This window comes from Lissotriton helveticus, chromosome 7 (genome assembly GCF_964261635.1).
Source record: "Lissotriton helveticus chromosome 7, aLisHel1.1, whole genome shotgun sequence".
NCBI lineage: Eukaryota > Metazoa > Chordata > Amphibia > Caudata > Salamandridae > Lissotriton > Lissotriton helveticus.
Window position 1 is genome coordinate 1,924,639,302 of NC_136068.1, and position 18,064 is coordinate 1,924,657,365.

Below are 18,064 nucleotides of genomic sequence, written 5' to 3' on the forward strand. Positions count from 1 at the left end.
TCCTAAACTAAGGTGCGCCAATACAAAGCGATGGGAATTTCTTGTCACTTCAGTTAAGTAAGTTAGCGCCTTGAGACCCTCTGGGTGAGTAGTGCGCTTTACAAATGCTAGAACTTGAACTTGAACTATGTCTGAAAGTCATTTCTAAGGTTTAATTGCTGATAAAATCCAAAAGTAGGTTGCTTTCCAGTCAATCTCTCCCTGGCCTCCCTATTATGAGCAAAATTATCAATAAGTCGCTGAAGGCCAATTTGAGTGCGTGATAATAAAACAGCATCATCTGTGTTAGACGGAGACCTGGAGGGTCGGCCGAGCACAGTGATCGCACAGACAGGTAACTTCCCCCCCACAGATGGACACCACACAAAGATTAGGGTAACACCTTTTATAGGCACTTCGGGTAGTAGGGTGGCACGATACAAGGCGATCAGGACACGATGATCCTCTCAATTCTAGTCTCTAGTAAGGGAAGGGGGTAGCGGGACAGTCTTGGTACCCACGGGTACGGGTGTGTAACGGTGATAGCTCACAATCCTCGAGCTCGGTGTTCGGATGGGTCAGACCGCGGCAGCGCCGGCAGGTCCCGAAGAGGTCGTAGGTGGCAACGGGCCGCGGCAGCGCCAGCAGGTCCCAACGAGGATGAAGGTTACAACGGGCCGCGGCAGCGCCAGCAGGTCCCACGAGAATGCAGGTTGCAACGGGCCGCGGCAGCGCCAGCAGGTCCCAACGAGGATGAAGGTTACAACGGGCCGCGGCAGCGCCAGCAGGTCCCACGAGAATGCAGGTGCAACGGGCCGCGGCAGCGCCAGCAGGTCCCACGAGGATGAAGGTTACAGAGGGCCGCGGCAGCGCCAGCAGGCAGGACAATAGTTCACAAGGCAGGGCTGTGGCAGCGCCAACAGTCCGTCAAGGATGAGTTCGTCGCGGTGTCTCTCGACTCCAGGATACAACTGCCTTCCTGTCCTGGGGCTGCCTCAGTTATAGGTCTGGCGCCCTTTGATGTCCGGACCCTCGCTCTTGGAGGTCGGGAGGTCTGGGATGAGGGAGTCCAGACACCCAGCAGGGGGGCGGAGCCAGCGCCCAAGGAGGCTGGGGGTGCTCGGCACCTGGCGGGGGAGAGCCATCGACACTTCGTACTCCCATTGACCTGCCAAGTGGGCCGTTCACCTCCTGGGTGGAGGGTGGTGCCGGGATGTCGGGGCCTGGCCAGGCCCAGTGTTGGGGTCGGGCTGAGGCCGCGCGGCCGCGTGGTGCCGTGTCCAAGATGGCGGCTGGGCCGGGCAATGGTGCTGACGGTGGCCCGGGCCCTGTCCTGCAGGGAGGGAGCGAGCCCTTCATGTGGCCTGTCCAACATGCGTCCCCCCCAGCTGAAGGCGGGGAGAGTCACCCATCTTCTTGGGGACTTTCCTCGTCGAGGCGGAAAAAGCGGGACAGGCCATCCGCGTTGGCGTGGTCTTGGCCAGGGCGATGTTCCACAGTGAAGTCCATCCCCTGCAGGGAGATGGACCATCGCAATAGTTTGGGGTTCTCCCCCCGCATCTGCATGAGCCATTGCAGGGGCCGATGGTCCGTCTGTACCCGGAAATGGGTTCCGAAGAGGTATGGCCGGAGCTTCTTGAGGGCCCATACCACCGCGAAGGCCTCTCGCCCAATGGTGCTCCAGCGCTGTTCTCGGGGCAGTAGGCGTCTGCTGATGAAGGCCACTGGTTGGTCCACTCCTTCGGGGTTCAGTTGGGAGAGGATGGCCCCAATACCATGGTCGGAGGCATCGGTCTGCACGATGAACTCGCGGCTGTAGTCGGGGGCCTGGAGCACAGGAGCGGTGCACATGGCGGCCTTCAGCGTCTCGAAGGCTGCTTGACAGTCGGGAGTCCAGTTGACTCTTTTTGGGTGGTTCCTAGACTTGAGCTCCGTGAGGGGCCCCACAATGCTGCCATAGTCCCTTACAAACCGCAGGTAGTATCCGGTGAGCCCCAGGAAGGCTCGGACCTCGGTTTGTGTCTCGGGGGGTTGCCAGGACTGAATGGCAGCTACCTTGAGTTGGAGGGGGGCCACCAGACCGCTCCCCACTTGGTGTCCGAGGTAGGTCACGGACCCCTGGCCGATTTGGCACTTCAGAAACACTTCAGTGGGGTTTTTAGAAATTCAGATCACTCAGGCGCACTACCTCGGTTAAACGTTACAGAGTGTAGATTGACAGGTAGCAATGTAGTGCGTGAAGAGCAGGCGGAAAAACACCCTTAACCGTCTAAAAAGTCAAGGGACTATACAGATATATACAATTGTGCTCTCGCTACTACAAAAAAGTATTACAAACAGTACAATGACTGATGAGTATTCAAGGAGACAGAAGCAGATTCTTTGGTGTGTTCTTGATACAGCAAGAAGTTGGTTTATTCTCTCCAGATTCAAGAAATGTAATGCAAAGCCGACACGTGTTTCGTCGTGTACAGTTGAGTCAACACGACTCTTCAGGGCTTGAAAATTGGTATGTTTGTGGTGCTTGTTGTTAGGTCTGGGCTACTATCCATGTATTGGACGTTACTTGTCGGAGAGAGACACAATTCAAATGTGACTACACAGAAACGGTCTGTTCCTTTAAGATAGTCACGTAGAAAGTGCTTAAACAGTGGCAGTCTGCCTATTGAATGTCACACATCTTTGTGTTTGTTCACTCTGGCTCCTGGTGTATCAGGAGGTAGCCGGGAGGGGATCCGTCTTACTTAGGACTCGCTGGAGACGGGTGCGTCTCTCAACAGGCGGTGCGCTGTGTTCTGGAATCCCTCCTCCTGTGGTTCCCGGTCGCCGTCTCTCTGTACGGACGCTGGCCTTTATGGTGAGGCCGGCCTGTTGGAGGGCCTGCAGGACCTCTCTGAGGTGGTGGAGGTGATCCGCCCAGTGGCGGCTGTATACCGCGATGTCGTCCAGGTAGGCGGCGCTGAATTCTTCGAGGCCCGCCAATACCTGGTTCACCAGTCTTTGAAAAGTGGCTGGAGCGTTTTTCATGCCGAAGGGCATCACTCTGAAATGGTAGTGCCCATCCGGGGTGGAGAAAGCGGAACGTTCTTGGGCTCTGGGGGTGAGGCCGATCTGCCAGTAGCCCGCTGTCAGGTCGAAGATGCTTAGGTAGCGGGCTGCCCCCATGCGGTCGACTAGTTCATCTGCTCGGGGGATAGGGTGAGCGTCGGTTTGGGTGACCGCGTTCAGACCCCGATAGTCAATGCAGAACCGGAGTTCAGGGGTGGTGCCCGGGGCCGCGGCCTTGGGGACCAGGACGACCGGGCTGGCCCAGGGACTGTCCGAAGGTTCGATGACTCCGAGGGCGAGCATCTTGGAGACTTCTTCTTGGATGCATGTACGTACCCGATCCGGTACTCGGTACGCCCGGTGTCGAACAGGAGGACTGTCCCCCGTGTCCACGTCGTGCAGGCACCAGGAGGTGACTCCGGGTGCGAGAGAGAACAGGTTTGCGAACGGCAGCAGGAGGGCCCGGCAATCTTGACGCTGCTCTGGGGTCAGGGCCTCAGAGAGTCGGACCCCGTCCACCGAACCATCTCTTTCCCGGGTCCTCAGTAGGTCAGGGAGGGGCTCGGAGTCTCCTTCTGCGCCACTGTCGGTAGCCATCAGCAGGCTGAGCTCTGAGCGCACGAAGTGGGGTTTGAGTCGGTTGGCGTGGAGGACCCGGAGGGGGTTCCGGGGGGACTCCAGGTCGATGAGATAGGTGACGGGGCTCCTGCGCTCGATCACCTTGAAGGGCCCCGTCCATTTGTCCTGCAAGGCACATGGTTCGATGGGGGACATCACCCATACCTGCTGACCCGGTTCAAACTCGATGGAGGAGGCATGTTGGTCGTACCACTTCTTCATGTCCTCTTGACTGGCCTCCAGATTGGCTTTAGCGATCTCCCTGAATTTCCGGGTCTGATTACGGAGGGTCAGGAGGTATTTGTAGACGTCCGGAGGGGTCTTTAGGGGGGCCATTTCCCATTCCTCCTTCACTAGGCTGAGAGGCCCGCGAACGGGGTGTCCGTACAGGAGTTCGAAGGGGCTGAAGCCGAGGGACTTCTGGGGGACTTCTCGGTAGGCGAAGAGGAGGCACGGTAGTAGCACGTCCCACTGGCGGCGTAGGGGTTCTTCCAGCCCCATGATCATCCCCTTGAGGGTGCGGTTGAACCGCTCGACCAGTCCGTTCCCCTGGGGGTGATAGGGGGTGGTGAAACGGTAAGTGACTCCGCACTGCTGCCAGAGGGATTTCATATACTTTGAAATAAAGTTCGTACCCCTGTCGCTGACGACTTCCCGGGGGAAGCCCACTCGAGAGAAGATCCCCATCAAGGCTCGACCCACCACTGGGGCTGTTATCGTACGAAGGGGGACCGCCTCAGGATAGCGGGTAGCGTGATCCACCAGGACCAGGATGAAGCGATGTCCCTGTGCTGTTCGGGGGTCCAGGGGCCCCACAATGTCTATTCCCACCCTTTCGAACGGGGTGGTCACCACGGGGAATGGTTGTAGGGGTGCCTTGAGTTTGCGGCCGCTCTTCCCACTGGCCTGGCAGGTCGGGCAGGACCGGCAATGGTTGGATACGTCATTTCTCATTTTGGGCCAAAAAAAGTGAGTCACCAGGCGGTGGTAGGTCTTGTCTTGGCCCAGGTGCCCGGCCAGGGGGACATCATGGGCTAGGTTCAACAGGAAGTCTCTGAAGTGGAGGGGCACCACCAGCACTCGCCCGGCCCCCAGTTCTCCGATTTTCTGTTCGCTGTACAAGAGATCATTGTCCCAATAAACCCAGTGGGCCCCGGTGGTGTCTCCTTGGCTCTGGGCGAGCGCTTGCTGTCGCAATCCCTCGAGGGAGGGGCAGGTCTTTTTTGCTCCTGCCGGAATTGTTCCTGGGTGGGCCCCCCTTCTTGACGCCACTGAGCCAGGTCGGGAAGCTCGGGGGGCTGTGTGGACCCCTCTGGGGTGGGGTCCGGGTGGTCGGTCTGGAGGAAGTCTTCTTCTGGAGTGATCGAGGGCGGAGGTGCTGCCCATTCTGGTTCTTCTGGTCTAGGGATGGTGCGGGTGGCCATGGACCGGGTGGTTACGCACGCCCAGTCCGGGAGACCCAACATCCCCAGATGCTCTCTTCTTTCCACAGCGGCCCACGGGGAGCTCTCGAGATCGTTCCCCAGGAGGCAGTCTACGGGGGCATCGTCACGGACAGTTACTTTCAGCATGCCGGACACTCCTCCCCATTCGAAGGGGACGCAGGCCATCCGACACAGGCTCTCTGAGTTATCTGCCGATCGGACGGGGCAAAGTACGTTTGGTAGGATTTGTTCCGGGGTTACCAGGTGACAGCGGACGGCCGTCACACTGGCCCCGGTGTCACGCAGGGCCTCGGCCTTGCGCCCATTGATGCTCACCCATTGGCTGTACTTCCGAGTGTTGGCGGGCAGGGGAGTCCGCGGGACCATGTCTCTTCCTCCTAGGCATGCCAGGGTCATGGCGGCGGGTTCCCACTCGAACTGCTCCGACTCATAGGTCTCCGTGTCTTCGGAGACTTGTTCTTCTCCCAGGGCGGCGGCCGCCATTTGGCGGGGCCCGGGGGCCTGGTTCTTCGGGCAGGTCGGGTCACTGGCATAGTGGCCGACTCGCTGGCATCGATGACACGTCACGTTAGCTCGGAACCCCGGGCGCATCGGGGGGTTTCCCCGGCCTGCTGGGGCCGGGGTGGCGTTAGTGGGTGCGGCCGGGGCGGCGTCTCTGCCCCGGCCCGGGCCTCCTCCTCCTCCTCGGGGACGATGGTGACCTTGGTTGGTTCTGTTCTGCTCATTCGGCCCACTCCGGGCCACTCAGGTGCTCTCCCACCGGTCAGCCTCGGTGGCGAGCTGCCGGGGTTCAGTCAATTTACTGTCGAGGAGGTGCTGCCTGAGCTCGACAAAGCAGTTGTTGGAGAGGTGCTCCCACACAATGAGATTGAAGAGTTGTTCGTAAGTGGTTACGTTGTTACCCTTGATCCACCCCTCGAAGGCTCGGCTGAAATAGTTCACGTATTCCAACCACGTCGTACCTGGGATCCGGGTGCAGTTGCGGAACCTCTGGCGGTACATTTCGGGTGTAAGTCCATATCGACTGAGGAGGGCGGCCTTCATGTGGTCATAGGACGTCATTTGATGGTCCGGAAGTTGCAGCAGGGCATCACGACCCTCGTTGACGAATCTCCCCCATAGACCGGCTCCCCAGTCACTTCGAGCGACCCGGTGGGCGGTCATGGCAATCTCATAGGCCTTGAACCACTGCTGTATGTCGTCGTTCCGGTGATATTCTCGGACCACATCCTTGGGGATGTGGACCTTCTGCTCGGTAGGACCCGGGGAGTGCGGTTGCTCGGGCACCCCTAGGTTTTTGTTCAGTTTGCGTATTTCTATCTCCGCTAGTTTGCACTCGTGCTCGTATGCCAGTCTTTTTTCTTCGAGGTCTCTCTGTCTCTGTTTTTCCTCTCGCTCTTCTCTGAGCCGTAAGTGTTCTAAGTTTATTTTTTGTTCCGCCAGTTTCAATTCTCCGTCTAATCTGAGTCGTGCCAAGTCTAACTCGTGTAATCTATTTTTTTCCCGCTCTTGGATCTCTTCATGGGAGGGGCCTGTTCTCCGTTCCTCCGTCCGGGTGGTGTTGACTTCCGGGGCTGCGGGGTCCCGGGGGGTTGCGGTATTTGTCTCTGTCCAGGCCTCTAGGGCGTTTTTGAAGTCTTCTTTTGTGCTTAGCCCGGTGGTAGCAATGCCTAAGTCCATGCAAAATTGTTTGAGCTCTCGGTGGTTGTATTCTTCCAGCTTTTCCATCTGGAACTTCTCCGCCGATCCGCTCTCTTTGGTCGTCATTGTGGTTTTAGTCGTAGGGTGAGTTACTGTCTGTACGGTACGCGTTGGTTCGGATCCCACCGCTGCCACCAATGTTAGACGGAGACCTGGAGGGTCGGCCGAGCACAGTGATCGCACAGACAGGTAACTTCCCCCCCACAGATGGACACCACACAAAGATTAGGGTAACACCTTTTATAGGCACTTCGGGTAGTAGGGTGGCACGATACAAGGCGATCAGGACACGATGATCCTCTCAATTCTAGTCTCTAGTAAGGGAAGGGGGTAGCGGGACAGTCTTGGTACCCACGGGTACGGGTGTGTAACGGTGATAGCTCACAATCCTCGAGCTCGGTGTTCGGATGGGTCAGACCGCGGCAGCGCCGGCAGGTCCCGAAGAGGTCGTAGGTGGCAACGGGCCGCGGCAGCGCCAGCAGGTCCCAACGAGGATGAAGGTTACAACGGGCCGCGGCAGCGCCAGCAGGTCCCACGAGAATGCAGGTTGCAACGGGCCGCGGCAGCGCCAGCAGGTCCCAACGAGGATGAAGGTTACAACGGGCCGCGGCAGCGCCAGCAGGTCCCACGAGAATGCAGGTTGCAACGGGCCGCGGCAGCGCCAGCAGGTCCCACGAGGATGAAGGTTACAGAGGGCCGCGGCAGCACCAGCAGGCAGGACAATAGTTCACAAGGCAGGGCTGTGGCAGCGCCAACAGTCCGTCAAGGATGAGTTCGTCGCGGTGTCTCTCGACTCCAGGATACAACTGCCTTCCTGTCCTGGGGCTGCCTCAGTTATAGGTCTGGCGCCCTTTGATGTCCGGACCCTCGCTCTTGGAGGTCGGGAGGTCTGGGATGAGGGAGTCCAGACACCCAGCAGGGGGGCGGAGCCAGCGCCCAAGGAGGCTGGGGGTGCTCGGCACCTGGCGGGGGAGAGCCATCGACACTTCGTACTCCCATTGACCTGCCAAGTGGGCCGTTCACCTCCTGGGTGGAGGGTGGTGCCGGGATGTCGGGGCCTGGCCAGGCCCAGGGTTGGGGTCGGGCTGAGGCCGCGCGGCCGCGTGGTGCCGTGTCCAAGATGGCGGCTGGGCCGGGCAATGGTGCTGACGGTGGCCCGGGCCCTGTCCTGCGGGGAGGGAGCGAGCCCTTCATGTGGCCTGTCCAACAATCTGCATCTAACAAAATTGGAACCGCTTTTCCGTCTATTATTGGGGCGTCTGCGGGTATCTGTCTTAGTATTGCGTTGACTTGGTTAATAAATAATGAAAATAAAAGTGGAGCCAAAACGCAACCCTCTTTTTACATTAAAATGAGGGATACACTCGCCAGCAGGTCCATAACGCACTTTACTGGATAACCTCTCATATAATCTTGCTAAGAAATATATACAATTTCCTTGGGGGCACCAGAACCGAGTAGTGTAGACCACAAAATAGAATGGTCTACTAGATCAAAAGCGCTGCTCAAATCTGCAAAACATAAAAACAAATTGCCCTCTTTCACAGATGTATATTTATTAATGAGAAGGTCAAGATTAACGCACTTCTCCAGGGCTCCTAAGCCTTTTCTAAACCCATATGGTGCTTGTGATAAAATATCGTTTTCTAATGCCCAGGTTTCCAGCCTTTTTAACAAAATCATACTCATAATTTTAATAGATTAATCCAACAATGAAATTGGACGATAGTTACATGCTTCTGATTTTGAACCTTTTTAAAAAATGGGGATAATGAATGACTGGCCCCAGGACAACGGGAAATGGCCTACTGCCGCAACATTAAAAATCCTTGCTAAAATCAGTTCCCATAAATTCATGTCACTTTTGTATAAGTACACTGGCACCCCATCCTGACCAGGAGCTTTACCTCCTTTACTATTAGCTAGCCCTCCGTACACTTCATCTAGACTTATTAGCAGGGGTAGTGTTGACCATATAGAGTCATTGCACAATGATAAATCTAAAACCAACCTATCCGGGTTAAAAATATTTGTAAAATGTTCGATCCATGCATTGCAATTTACATGCGAAGTTAGTTCAGGTACACAATCATTCTTTAGAAAGGGACTGTTTATGGTCTCCCAAAATAATTTACTATTGTTTGTGTCTGCTGCTAGGCTTAGTTTATTCCAGGCCTCCGCCTGGAGTTCTCTTTTTCGGGCCTCTATAGTTACTTTATATTTATAACGTTGAGCTTGAATATGTGTTATATTTCGTGGTTTAATATATAGGGCCTGTTTCAGGTTGTGTAAGGCTTGGGTGCAATTTCTATCGAACTAGCCTATATGCGCCTGCTCAGTTATACTATTGCTTTTGGTTAATAGACCTTCTATAATTGTATTTATCTTAAAAAACTAGAAAGCAATGTGTTTGAGTTAGCCTCATCACTTAGGCAGTAATCTATTTCTTTGCTACATTTTTTTACCACATCCCTTTGCATCTTCTGTGGATCAACACCAGCCCATTTAATCCTCATGCCGTTAGGTCTTATAGCGGCAATATTGGTAATGCGGGAACTATTAATGGGTTGTTTGTTTCCCCAGCATAACAGCTATATTAAAATACTGTTGTGATTGCTTACGGCCTGTTCCGTAATCCATAAATTGGAATAATCGATATTACAGGAGATCAGGATGTGGTCAATATTAGTATTGGCATTCCTGCCTGTGAAAGTTGGGCATTTAATATTTCCCCTTCTCTTGGTGCAGTTAAGAGTTCTAGATCTAATTTCGCTATTAAGTTGTTTAAGGCTGTGCCATAATCACAATGGGGTAATATACTTAAAACCCGTCTTTTTAAAAAACAATGTTCGTTCTACGAAGAATGCTTTACAGCTACTATGCTCCTTAAAGGATATGGATACCTGCTTTTTCGTAGCATCATATATATTAAAATGTACAGCTGCCAGGAAAGCCATAGTCATTTGATACATCTGACTGTGTTTGTTTTAACTTTGGCTTCCTGTCTGTATATTTGTTTGTGTATGTATAATGTATTATAAATGAATTTAGTTTTATTAGGCAACAGAATATGTATTGTCCAAACCCATTTTTTCCGGTCAAATCATGTTTTTTAGAACATTTTTATTATTATGTCTACGATGGTTTTTAGATTGTTTTTAAATTTAGTGACCTTGATGTATTTTTAGCAATGTATGTTACACAGGTAATTTTGTTCTGCTTGTATGGTTTGTTTTACAAATCGAATAAAGCTTTGAACTGAATAACTTATTCAGATGCTATGGCCATCCTCATGCTCTGACCCTTGGTTGCATTGCAGTGACAAATGTAATAACATGTTTATCGATAGAGCTTCATGCCAATCTTCTCCAGTGTCTCATTGCTATAAATAGAAGGTTGTATCACCATTTTAATGATAGTCAAGTTATCAACCTTAGTAGGATAGCAGGCTGAGTTGTTCTAGTCAAGGTTGAAAGTGAATCATTCAGGTCACTGAGCCATGTTGCCAGTTTAGCTCCTTGTGTGCTTGCCATGTGACCTGCAGCTGTGACGAGCTGGTAAAGAGGGGCCTCTGAGGTCCAGCCCTCGGCCACGTCAGACTTGTCATTGGCCACTTCTTCTATTCCAGAGTTTGGACCAGATCCCTCCTCGAAGAGTCCTAACGACGCATCTGCACCGCGACAACATCCCCAGGTCCATGGAGGTGAACAAAGTGAAGGTAAGCGCTGCTCTCAGATGGGTGAGTCTCAACCTCTGCGCTATCAATAAATGTTACAGAATTATAGTGTTGAACCCACCTCTGACAACTATACTATGCTAGAAGGTGAACACACAGGTTTTATGGATGAACGGCAGAGATGTTTCCCATTGAGGTATTGTGAGTGACGTCAGATAGGAAGGGAGAGCAAAGCCTAAGGTGTCTGACGTCATTCCAAACCCAGCGGTGAAATACATCCCATCATTCACATTTTAGCTTTCTCTAACTTTATGTTGTGTATGGCCTCACCCAAATTATCTCCCCCTGCTCCAACATATACCCAGGTGCAGGGGAGTCGTGACAGAGCCAAATGTAACTGTTCCTGCTGGCCCCATGACACTCACCTCACCACCCTCTGAAAATTTCTTACCCTGACCACATCCAAATCTTTTTTTTTTAAACCCGACCTCCTTTACATGTGTCTTCTGCACTCCCCAAACTGAAACAAAAGTGCATGTCCTACTCCCACCCACCCCCACCACCCTCTACACAACCCCTACTTATTGTCGTGAGCCAGCCGGCCACTACTATACACAGGGCACAATAAATAAAAATAAAAAGAATTGGGGGGATTGACAATATGCAAATGACTTCATGACGTCACGAGCTGAACGTGTCCCAGACACATTCAGCTTATTTCTGTGGAGCTCAGCTTCTTGGCAGGGGGGACGGTGTCCACCCTGTGAAAAGAGTGGGGGACGCCGTGTACCTGCGTGTACCCCTGACTCAAGCCCTGACTATACATTGTATTAACACACACCCCAGGGGCCGGGCGCGGCTCCGAAGGGATAAATAAAGGGGCACTTGGGATTCCAACATGGAACTGCCATTGTGTCTCATTGGGTGTGTGCCCCGTGCCCTAATGACTAGCGGCCTATGCAGAGGTTCCCCACCTCCACACTTGCAACAAGGGGGTAGTTACCCTGTGGCAGGAGAGCCGTACCGTGATGTGGGCGGACAGCATGGGGGTGACAAAGAGTCTCTCCCACATCCGTGAGGAGGTGTGACCAGGCTCCATGATTATTTACAACAAGGGGTGGTGAGGGACAGAGTCTCTGAATTAAGCAGAATACTCTTACAGCCAGGTTCTGAAACTGGGATGGTGCAATGAGCTAAAGAACGGTGTTGGATCTAGCCCTGATCTCTTGACTGGGTGAGAGTATTCTGCTTAATTCAGAGACTCTGTCCATCACCACCCCTTGTTGTAAATAATTTTGTCCACCCTAAGCGTGGAAGGGTATACTCAGATGTGAGTCCCTTGCTCATTGCACCATCAGGATTCAAGCAAGCCGGGCCGAAGACGGCTGAAATGCCAGAAACCGGTCCCCGGAAGCTTGGTTCCTTCCCAGTGTAAGAATTGGCTTTTGTAGTCTGGTCTGCCCTGTTCCCATGATGCACTTGGCCAGGGACAGACTAATTTGCATACAGCCAGGTTCTGAAACTGGGATGGTGCAATGAGCTAAAGAACGGTGTTGGATCTAGCCCTGATCTCTTGACTGGGTGAGAGTATTCTGCTTAATTCAGAGACTCTGTCCATCACCACCCCTTGTTGTAAATAATTTTGTCCACCCTAAGCGTGGAAGGGTATACTCAGATGTGAGTCCCTTGCTCATTGCACCATCAGGATTCAAGCAAGCCGGGCCGAAGACGGCTGAAATGCCAGAAACCGGTCCCCGGAAGCTTGTTTCCTTCCCAGTGTAAGAATTGGCTTTTGTAGTCTGGTCTGCCCTGTTCCCATGATGCACTGGGCCAGGGACAGACTAATTTGCATACAGCCAGGTTCTGAAACTGGGATGGTGCAATGAGCTAAAGAACGGTGTTGGATCTAGCCCTGATCTCTTGACTGGGTGAGAGTATTCTGCTTAATTCAGAGACTCTGTCCATCACCACCCCTTGTTGTAAATAATTTTGTCCACCCTAAGCGTGGAAGGGTATACTCAGATGTGAGTCCCTTGCTCATTGCACCATCAGGATTCAAGCAAGCCGGGCCGAAGACGGCTGAAATGCCAGAAACCGGTCTCCGGAAGCTTGTTTCCTTCCCAGTGTAAGAATTGGCTTTTGTAGTCTGGTCTGCCCTGTGCCCATGATGCACTGGGCCAGGGACAGACTAATTTGCATACAGCCAGGTTCTGAAACTGGGATGGTGCAATGAGCTAAAGAACGGTGTTGGATCTAGCCCTGATCTCTTGACTGGGTGAGAGTATTCTGCTTAATTCAGAGACTCTGTCCATCACCACCCCTTGTTGTAAATAATTTTGTCCACCCTAAGCGTGGAAGGGTATACTCAGATGTGAGTCCCTTGCTCATTGCACCTTCAGGATTCAAGCAAGCCGGGCCGAAGACGGCTGAAATGCCAGAAACCGGTCCCCGGAAGCTTGGTTCCTTCCCAGTGTAAGAATTGGCTTTTGTAGTCTGGTCTGCCCTGTTCCCATGATGCACTGGGCCAGGGACAGACTAATTTGCATACAGCCAGGTTCTGAAACTGGGATGGTGCAATGAGCTAAAGAACGGTGTTGGATCTAGCCCTGATCTCTTGACTGGGTGAGAGTATTCTGCTTAATTCAGAGACTCTGTCCATCACCACCCCTTGTTGTAAATAATTTTGTCCACCCTAAGCGTGGAAGGGTATACTCAGATGTGAGTCCCTTGCTCATTGCACCATCAGGATTCAAGCAAGCCGGGCCGAAGACGGCTGAAATGCCAGAAACCGGTCCCCGGAAGCTTGTTTCCTTCCCAGTGTAAGAATTGGCTTTTGTAGTCTGGTCTGCCCTATTCCCATGATGCACTGGGCCAGGGACAGACTAATTTGCATACAGCCAGGTTCTGAAACTGGGATGGTGCAATGAGCTAAAGAACGGTGTTGGATCTAGCCCTGATCTCTTGACTGGGTGAGAGTATTCTGCTTAATTCAGAGACTCTGTCCATCACCACCCCTTGTTGTAAAAAACAGGCTCCATGATGGCATGATGAAGTTGGTCACGGGCGAGACGGACGGCGAAGACAAGGGGGAGCAAGTCACAGAAGGGCCGATTCACAGAACTAATCTGAGACAAAATCCTAAACTTACTTCTTTTGATATTCACAGAAGGCATTTAGTAGTACTAAAGTTAGTATTTTGTCTTAAGTTAGTATTTTGTCTTAAATGATGATTTTGTCTTAGGACCAAAATTTAAGACAAATTCCTAAGTTAAGAAAAAATACTAACTTAAGACAAAATCCTAACTTAAGTCAAAATCCTAACTTAAGACAAAATGCTGACTTAAGACAAAATACTAACGTAAGACAAAATACTAACTTTACTACTACTAAATGCTTCTGTGAACACCAAAAGTAGTAAATTTAGGATTTTGTCTCAGATTAGTTCTGTGAATCGGCCCCTGCTTGCACCGGAGAGGAACGGAGCAGCCGCGTGGTGCAGCTCCGGCGAACCATCGTTGAGGTGGCAGCGGGCATGGCTGAGGGCGAAGGCACAAGTAGTGAGAGGCTGCGGCAGCAGCTGGTGAGAGAGCAAGGTAACACACTGGCTGCAGTGAGCAGATTGGCAGCACGAGAAGGTACTGCGGGCCCCGGGATTGGAAGGCGAAGGGCCGTGGCTGAAGACCTGAGCACAAGTGGCAGTGAGTGAAGAGGCCGCGAGCAGCACGCAGCGCAGGAGGGGGAAAAAAGAGACCCCACGTGGCCAGCAAAGGCTCACCTGGGTAGAAGGCCAATGTGGGGGAAGGCCCGTAAATAGAAAATAAAAGAAGAGCAGCAACAGAAAAGAGTCCCTGGAAACAAAAAATAAAGAAGAAACATAGCGATCAGAACTAAAGTTACCTATCTAGTACAACAGGGACACACCAGCAGAAAGACAGCAACTCTGAATGGGCGCTAAAATGTTGGTGCAGGACCATGGAGATCAAGAGCACCCGTGAGAACATTATTCTCCGTTATCACTAGCTGCACTACCCCCTTTCAGTCAACTAGCTGACCCAGACAACTGCTGCGACAAGATGGAAAAAGTGTATTGGGTGGCTGGAGAACTACTTTCGCAAGGAACGCAAAATGGACGGTGCAGTGAAAAGGTCTTCCTTGATACCCATGGGTGGGGATAAACTGTACGACCTCTTCCTTGATCTACTGAATACTGGCGATGATAATGACTATTACACGGCGGTAGAAGCACTCAACAGATATTTTGTTCCGCAAATGAATCCGGATTATGAACACTTTAAATTAAGACAAGCTCGCCAGCAAGAAGGGCAGTCGGTAGATATGGTTTTTTCGTGCTTACGAAAATTGGCCAGCACGTGCACCTTCAACGACAAGCAGGTAGAGACAAGGGCACAACTGATCCAAGGATGTCGGTCCGCCAATCTAAGAAAACTGATCCTCCGCCATCCGGGCATATCACTTGATGACATCCTGATACTGTGCAGATCTCACGAACTAGCCAACGTGAGGGCTAAAGAAATGGAATTGGCCTTGACCCACAGCACAGCGCAGTTACACCGTTGCACTCGGTCCCTGTGAAAGTTAAAAATGAACAGCGGAGGCCTTCCGAAAGGCGACTAGCTGAGGTGGAGGAAAGTACCTGGCCAAAGCTACACAAAAAGTGTGCAGGAGCTGTGGGTTCTCATGTCATACACTGAAGAATTGTCCTGCAAAGGGAAACATTTGCCTGCAGTGTGGGAAACCAGACCATTTTGCAAAAGTATGCCCAGGAGATTTGAGACAGAATAGTAGTGTGGAAAAGTTCAAGAAATTCAGAAAAGTAAATTTGGCTCTGATGTGGAGGAAGAGCAGGGTGCAGCGCCATGGTGAGCAAACAAATGCAGAATCTTGAAGAGGACTACATGGGTGAAGTATTCACTGCATCCTTCACAGAACACCACAACCAAAAGAGGAGACACGCACCCATGTGTAGAGTGAGCGTGAGTGGTGTACCAATAACAGCTCTTATTGACTATGGGGTGTCAGTGCACATCTTAGACACTGAGCAGTATCTGCGACTGGAACCGCGTCTGCCGTTGGTAAATACCAAAGCAAAGACATACAACTATGGAGGTGCTACTCCTATACCTCTCCAAGGAGTAATAGAGGTGGAAGTAAGTCATGAAACAATATAGCAGCGAACAAGATTCTGCGTCACGCTGGAGAGTGCAGGAACCCTGATAGCTTGTCACACAGCTGAGGACTTAGGGTTAGTGTTATTCGCTAAGCAAGTACACCTGTCTAATGAAGAAGACATCACTGAAGATTTCCCACCCCTATTTGAAGGATCAGGATGTTTGAAGTGGGGTCAAAGTGAGTTACATAATGATAAAAACAGTCAGACTGGTGGCACTGGGACATTGACGGGTGATGTTTCCTCTGCGGCCTCTGGTCGAGGCAGAGCTGGACTGACTAGAGAGAGCCAGAGTGATTGAAAAGTTATTGGGACCGATCCTTTGGGTCTCTCCCTTGGTAATAGCACCAAAACCCAAGCAGCCAGGGGCTATAAGGTTGTGTGTGGACATGCACCTGCCGAACAAGGCAATAAAAAGAGAGAGACACATCACCCCGACAATTGATGAAATTGTGACAGACATCAACGAGGCAAGTGGTTTTCAAAGGTGGACCTCACCTCAGGGTACTATCAACTGCTCCTAGACTAGGCCAGTCAATGCACAACCACATTTTCTATGCATGTGGGATTGAGGAGGTTCAAGATGCTCAGCTTTGGGGTGTCCTCCACAGCAGAGGTATTCAGGATCCGATAAGAGAAGTGCTGTTAGGACTTGTGGGAGTAATCAATGTGAGTGATACCGTGCTCATCTTTTCGGGCATCTTGGAGGAGCATCATGCCAGGTTGAGGTCCGCATTACAGCAACTCGTTGACCATGGGCTCACGCTCCACAAGAGCAAATGCTCATTCTGCACAAACATGGTAGAATGCTTCGAATATCGATTTTTGAAAGAGGGCCTTCAGGTTGACCCTGCCAAAGTTGAAGCCATTTGGGCAGCTGCGATTCCCCAGAACTCCACGGAAATACGCAGTTTCTTAGGAATGGTCAACTACTGTGGAAGGTTAATTTCCAGTAGGCAACACTTTCAAAGCCACTGCAGGCGTTGACCAAGAAAGATACACCGTGGAAGTGGATGAGTGATATTGCCCAGGCATTCAAGGTAGTGATGGGAGCATACAAGCTGTAGTTAACAATAACAATAGCAATGCCCATCGCATACACCAGCCCAGCACTGATTGTGGTGGAAACCCGGTATGCCCAGATCGAAAAGGAAGCTCTCGACATCAGGTTGGCATGTCAGCCCTTTCATATCTATCTGTGCAGACACCAGTTTAATGTGATCACTGATCACAAATCCCTAGTACCATTTTTCAGTGGATCAGCCAGGAATGGGCCACCCGAAATGAAAGATGGGCAATACAACTGCAACAATACAACTTCAAGATTGCTTATCGGCCAGGGGTAAACAATCCAGTCAATTACCTTTCAAGACACCCGTTGGCCGAAGAGCCAAGGATGCAGAGAGGAACAGATGGAGGGGCAGAAGACTTCATACATCTTGTAACTGAGAATGCCTGCCCTCGAGCCCTGTCCATAGCGGAGCTGGTGGAAGCAACTCAAGAAGACAGCTGCATAAGTAGGGTGAAAGAGGCATTAAAGGCTCATCAGTGGAAGGATTTCTTAAAAGGGGTGGACAGGCTGGTCGATGAGGAGTGAGAAATTCGAACAAGCCTGTGGCAGAGCTCTGAAGGACTCCTACTGAGGGGGCCGCATATTGTAGTACAGGGGAGTCGTGGAACTGGCCCATCAAGGACATGAGGGGCAGCTAAGACCGAGCAAGGCTATGGTCAAAAGTTTAGTTTCCAGGTATGAACAGAACAGTGGAAGAAATCATACGGGATGCCACTCCTGTACAATCATGGCGGCAGAAGCTGCAGTAACCCCAATCATCACTGAGGAGCCTTGTGATGAGCCTTGGTACAAGGTAAACATGGACTTCGGGAGTTTTCCAGATGGAAGATTAACTCTGGCAGTAACAGATAGCACCACCAAGTTTCAGGGAGTTGAGCTCATCCGGTCCACGGCATTTGAGTTTGTAAAGCCTGCTTTAGAAAAGATATTTGTTATGCTGGGACTGCCAGGCGAGGTGAAAACTGATAATGGGCTGCCATTTCAGGGTTTTGAATTCAAGTAATATCTACATCACCTCAACATTTAACACAGAAAAATCACATCCCTGTGGCCCCAGGCAAATGGGGAAGTGGAAAGATTTATGAGGACACTGAACAAAGCCTTGGGAATAGGTGTGGATCAAGGAGCGGATTTGGCGTGTGCCTACAACAATTTCTGGGAGTTTATTGACAAACGCCACATTCCACTACAGGATGTGCACCGAGTGAACTAATCAAGAAGAGACCGGTGAGGGACTTAGTGCCAGTTAGCTCCGAGTGGGTACCTGCGACTCTCAACCAGGACGCAGCGCAGAGCAAAAGAAAGGCAACCAATGAGTGGGCCAGTAAAAGAAGGAA

General features: G+C 51.7%; 1 protein-coding gene across 1 annotated transcript in view; it reads left to right on the plus strand.

Moving 5' to 3' along the window:
* LOC144770904 (sulfotransferase 6B1-like) overlaps nucleotides 1-18,064 on the plus strand; it is a 366,913-nt gene that overhangs the window by 236,278 nt on the left and 112,571 nt on the right. The window contains exon 3 of the mRNA XM_078655695.1: nucleotides 10,420-10,509. Within this exon, the coding sequence (XP_078511821.1) occupies nucleotides 10,420-10,509 (90 nt within the window). The remainder of the gene's footprint in view (nucleotides 1-10,419; nucleotides 10,510-18,064) is intronic.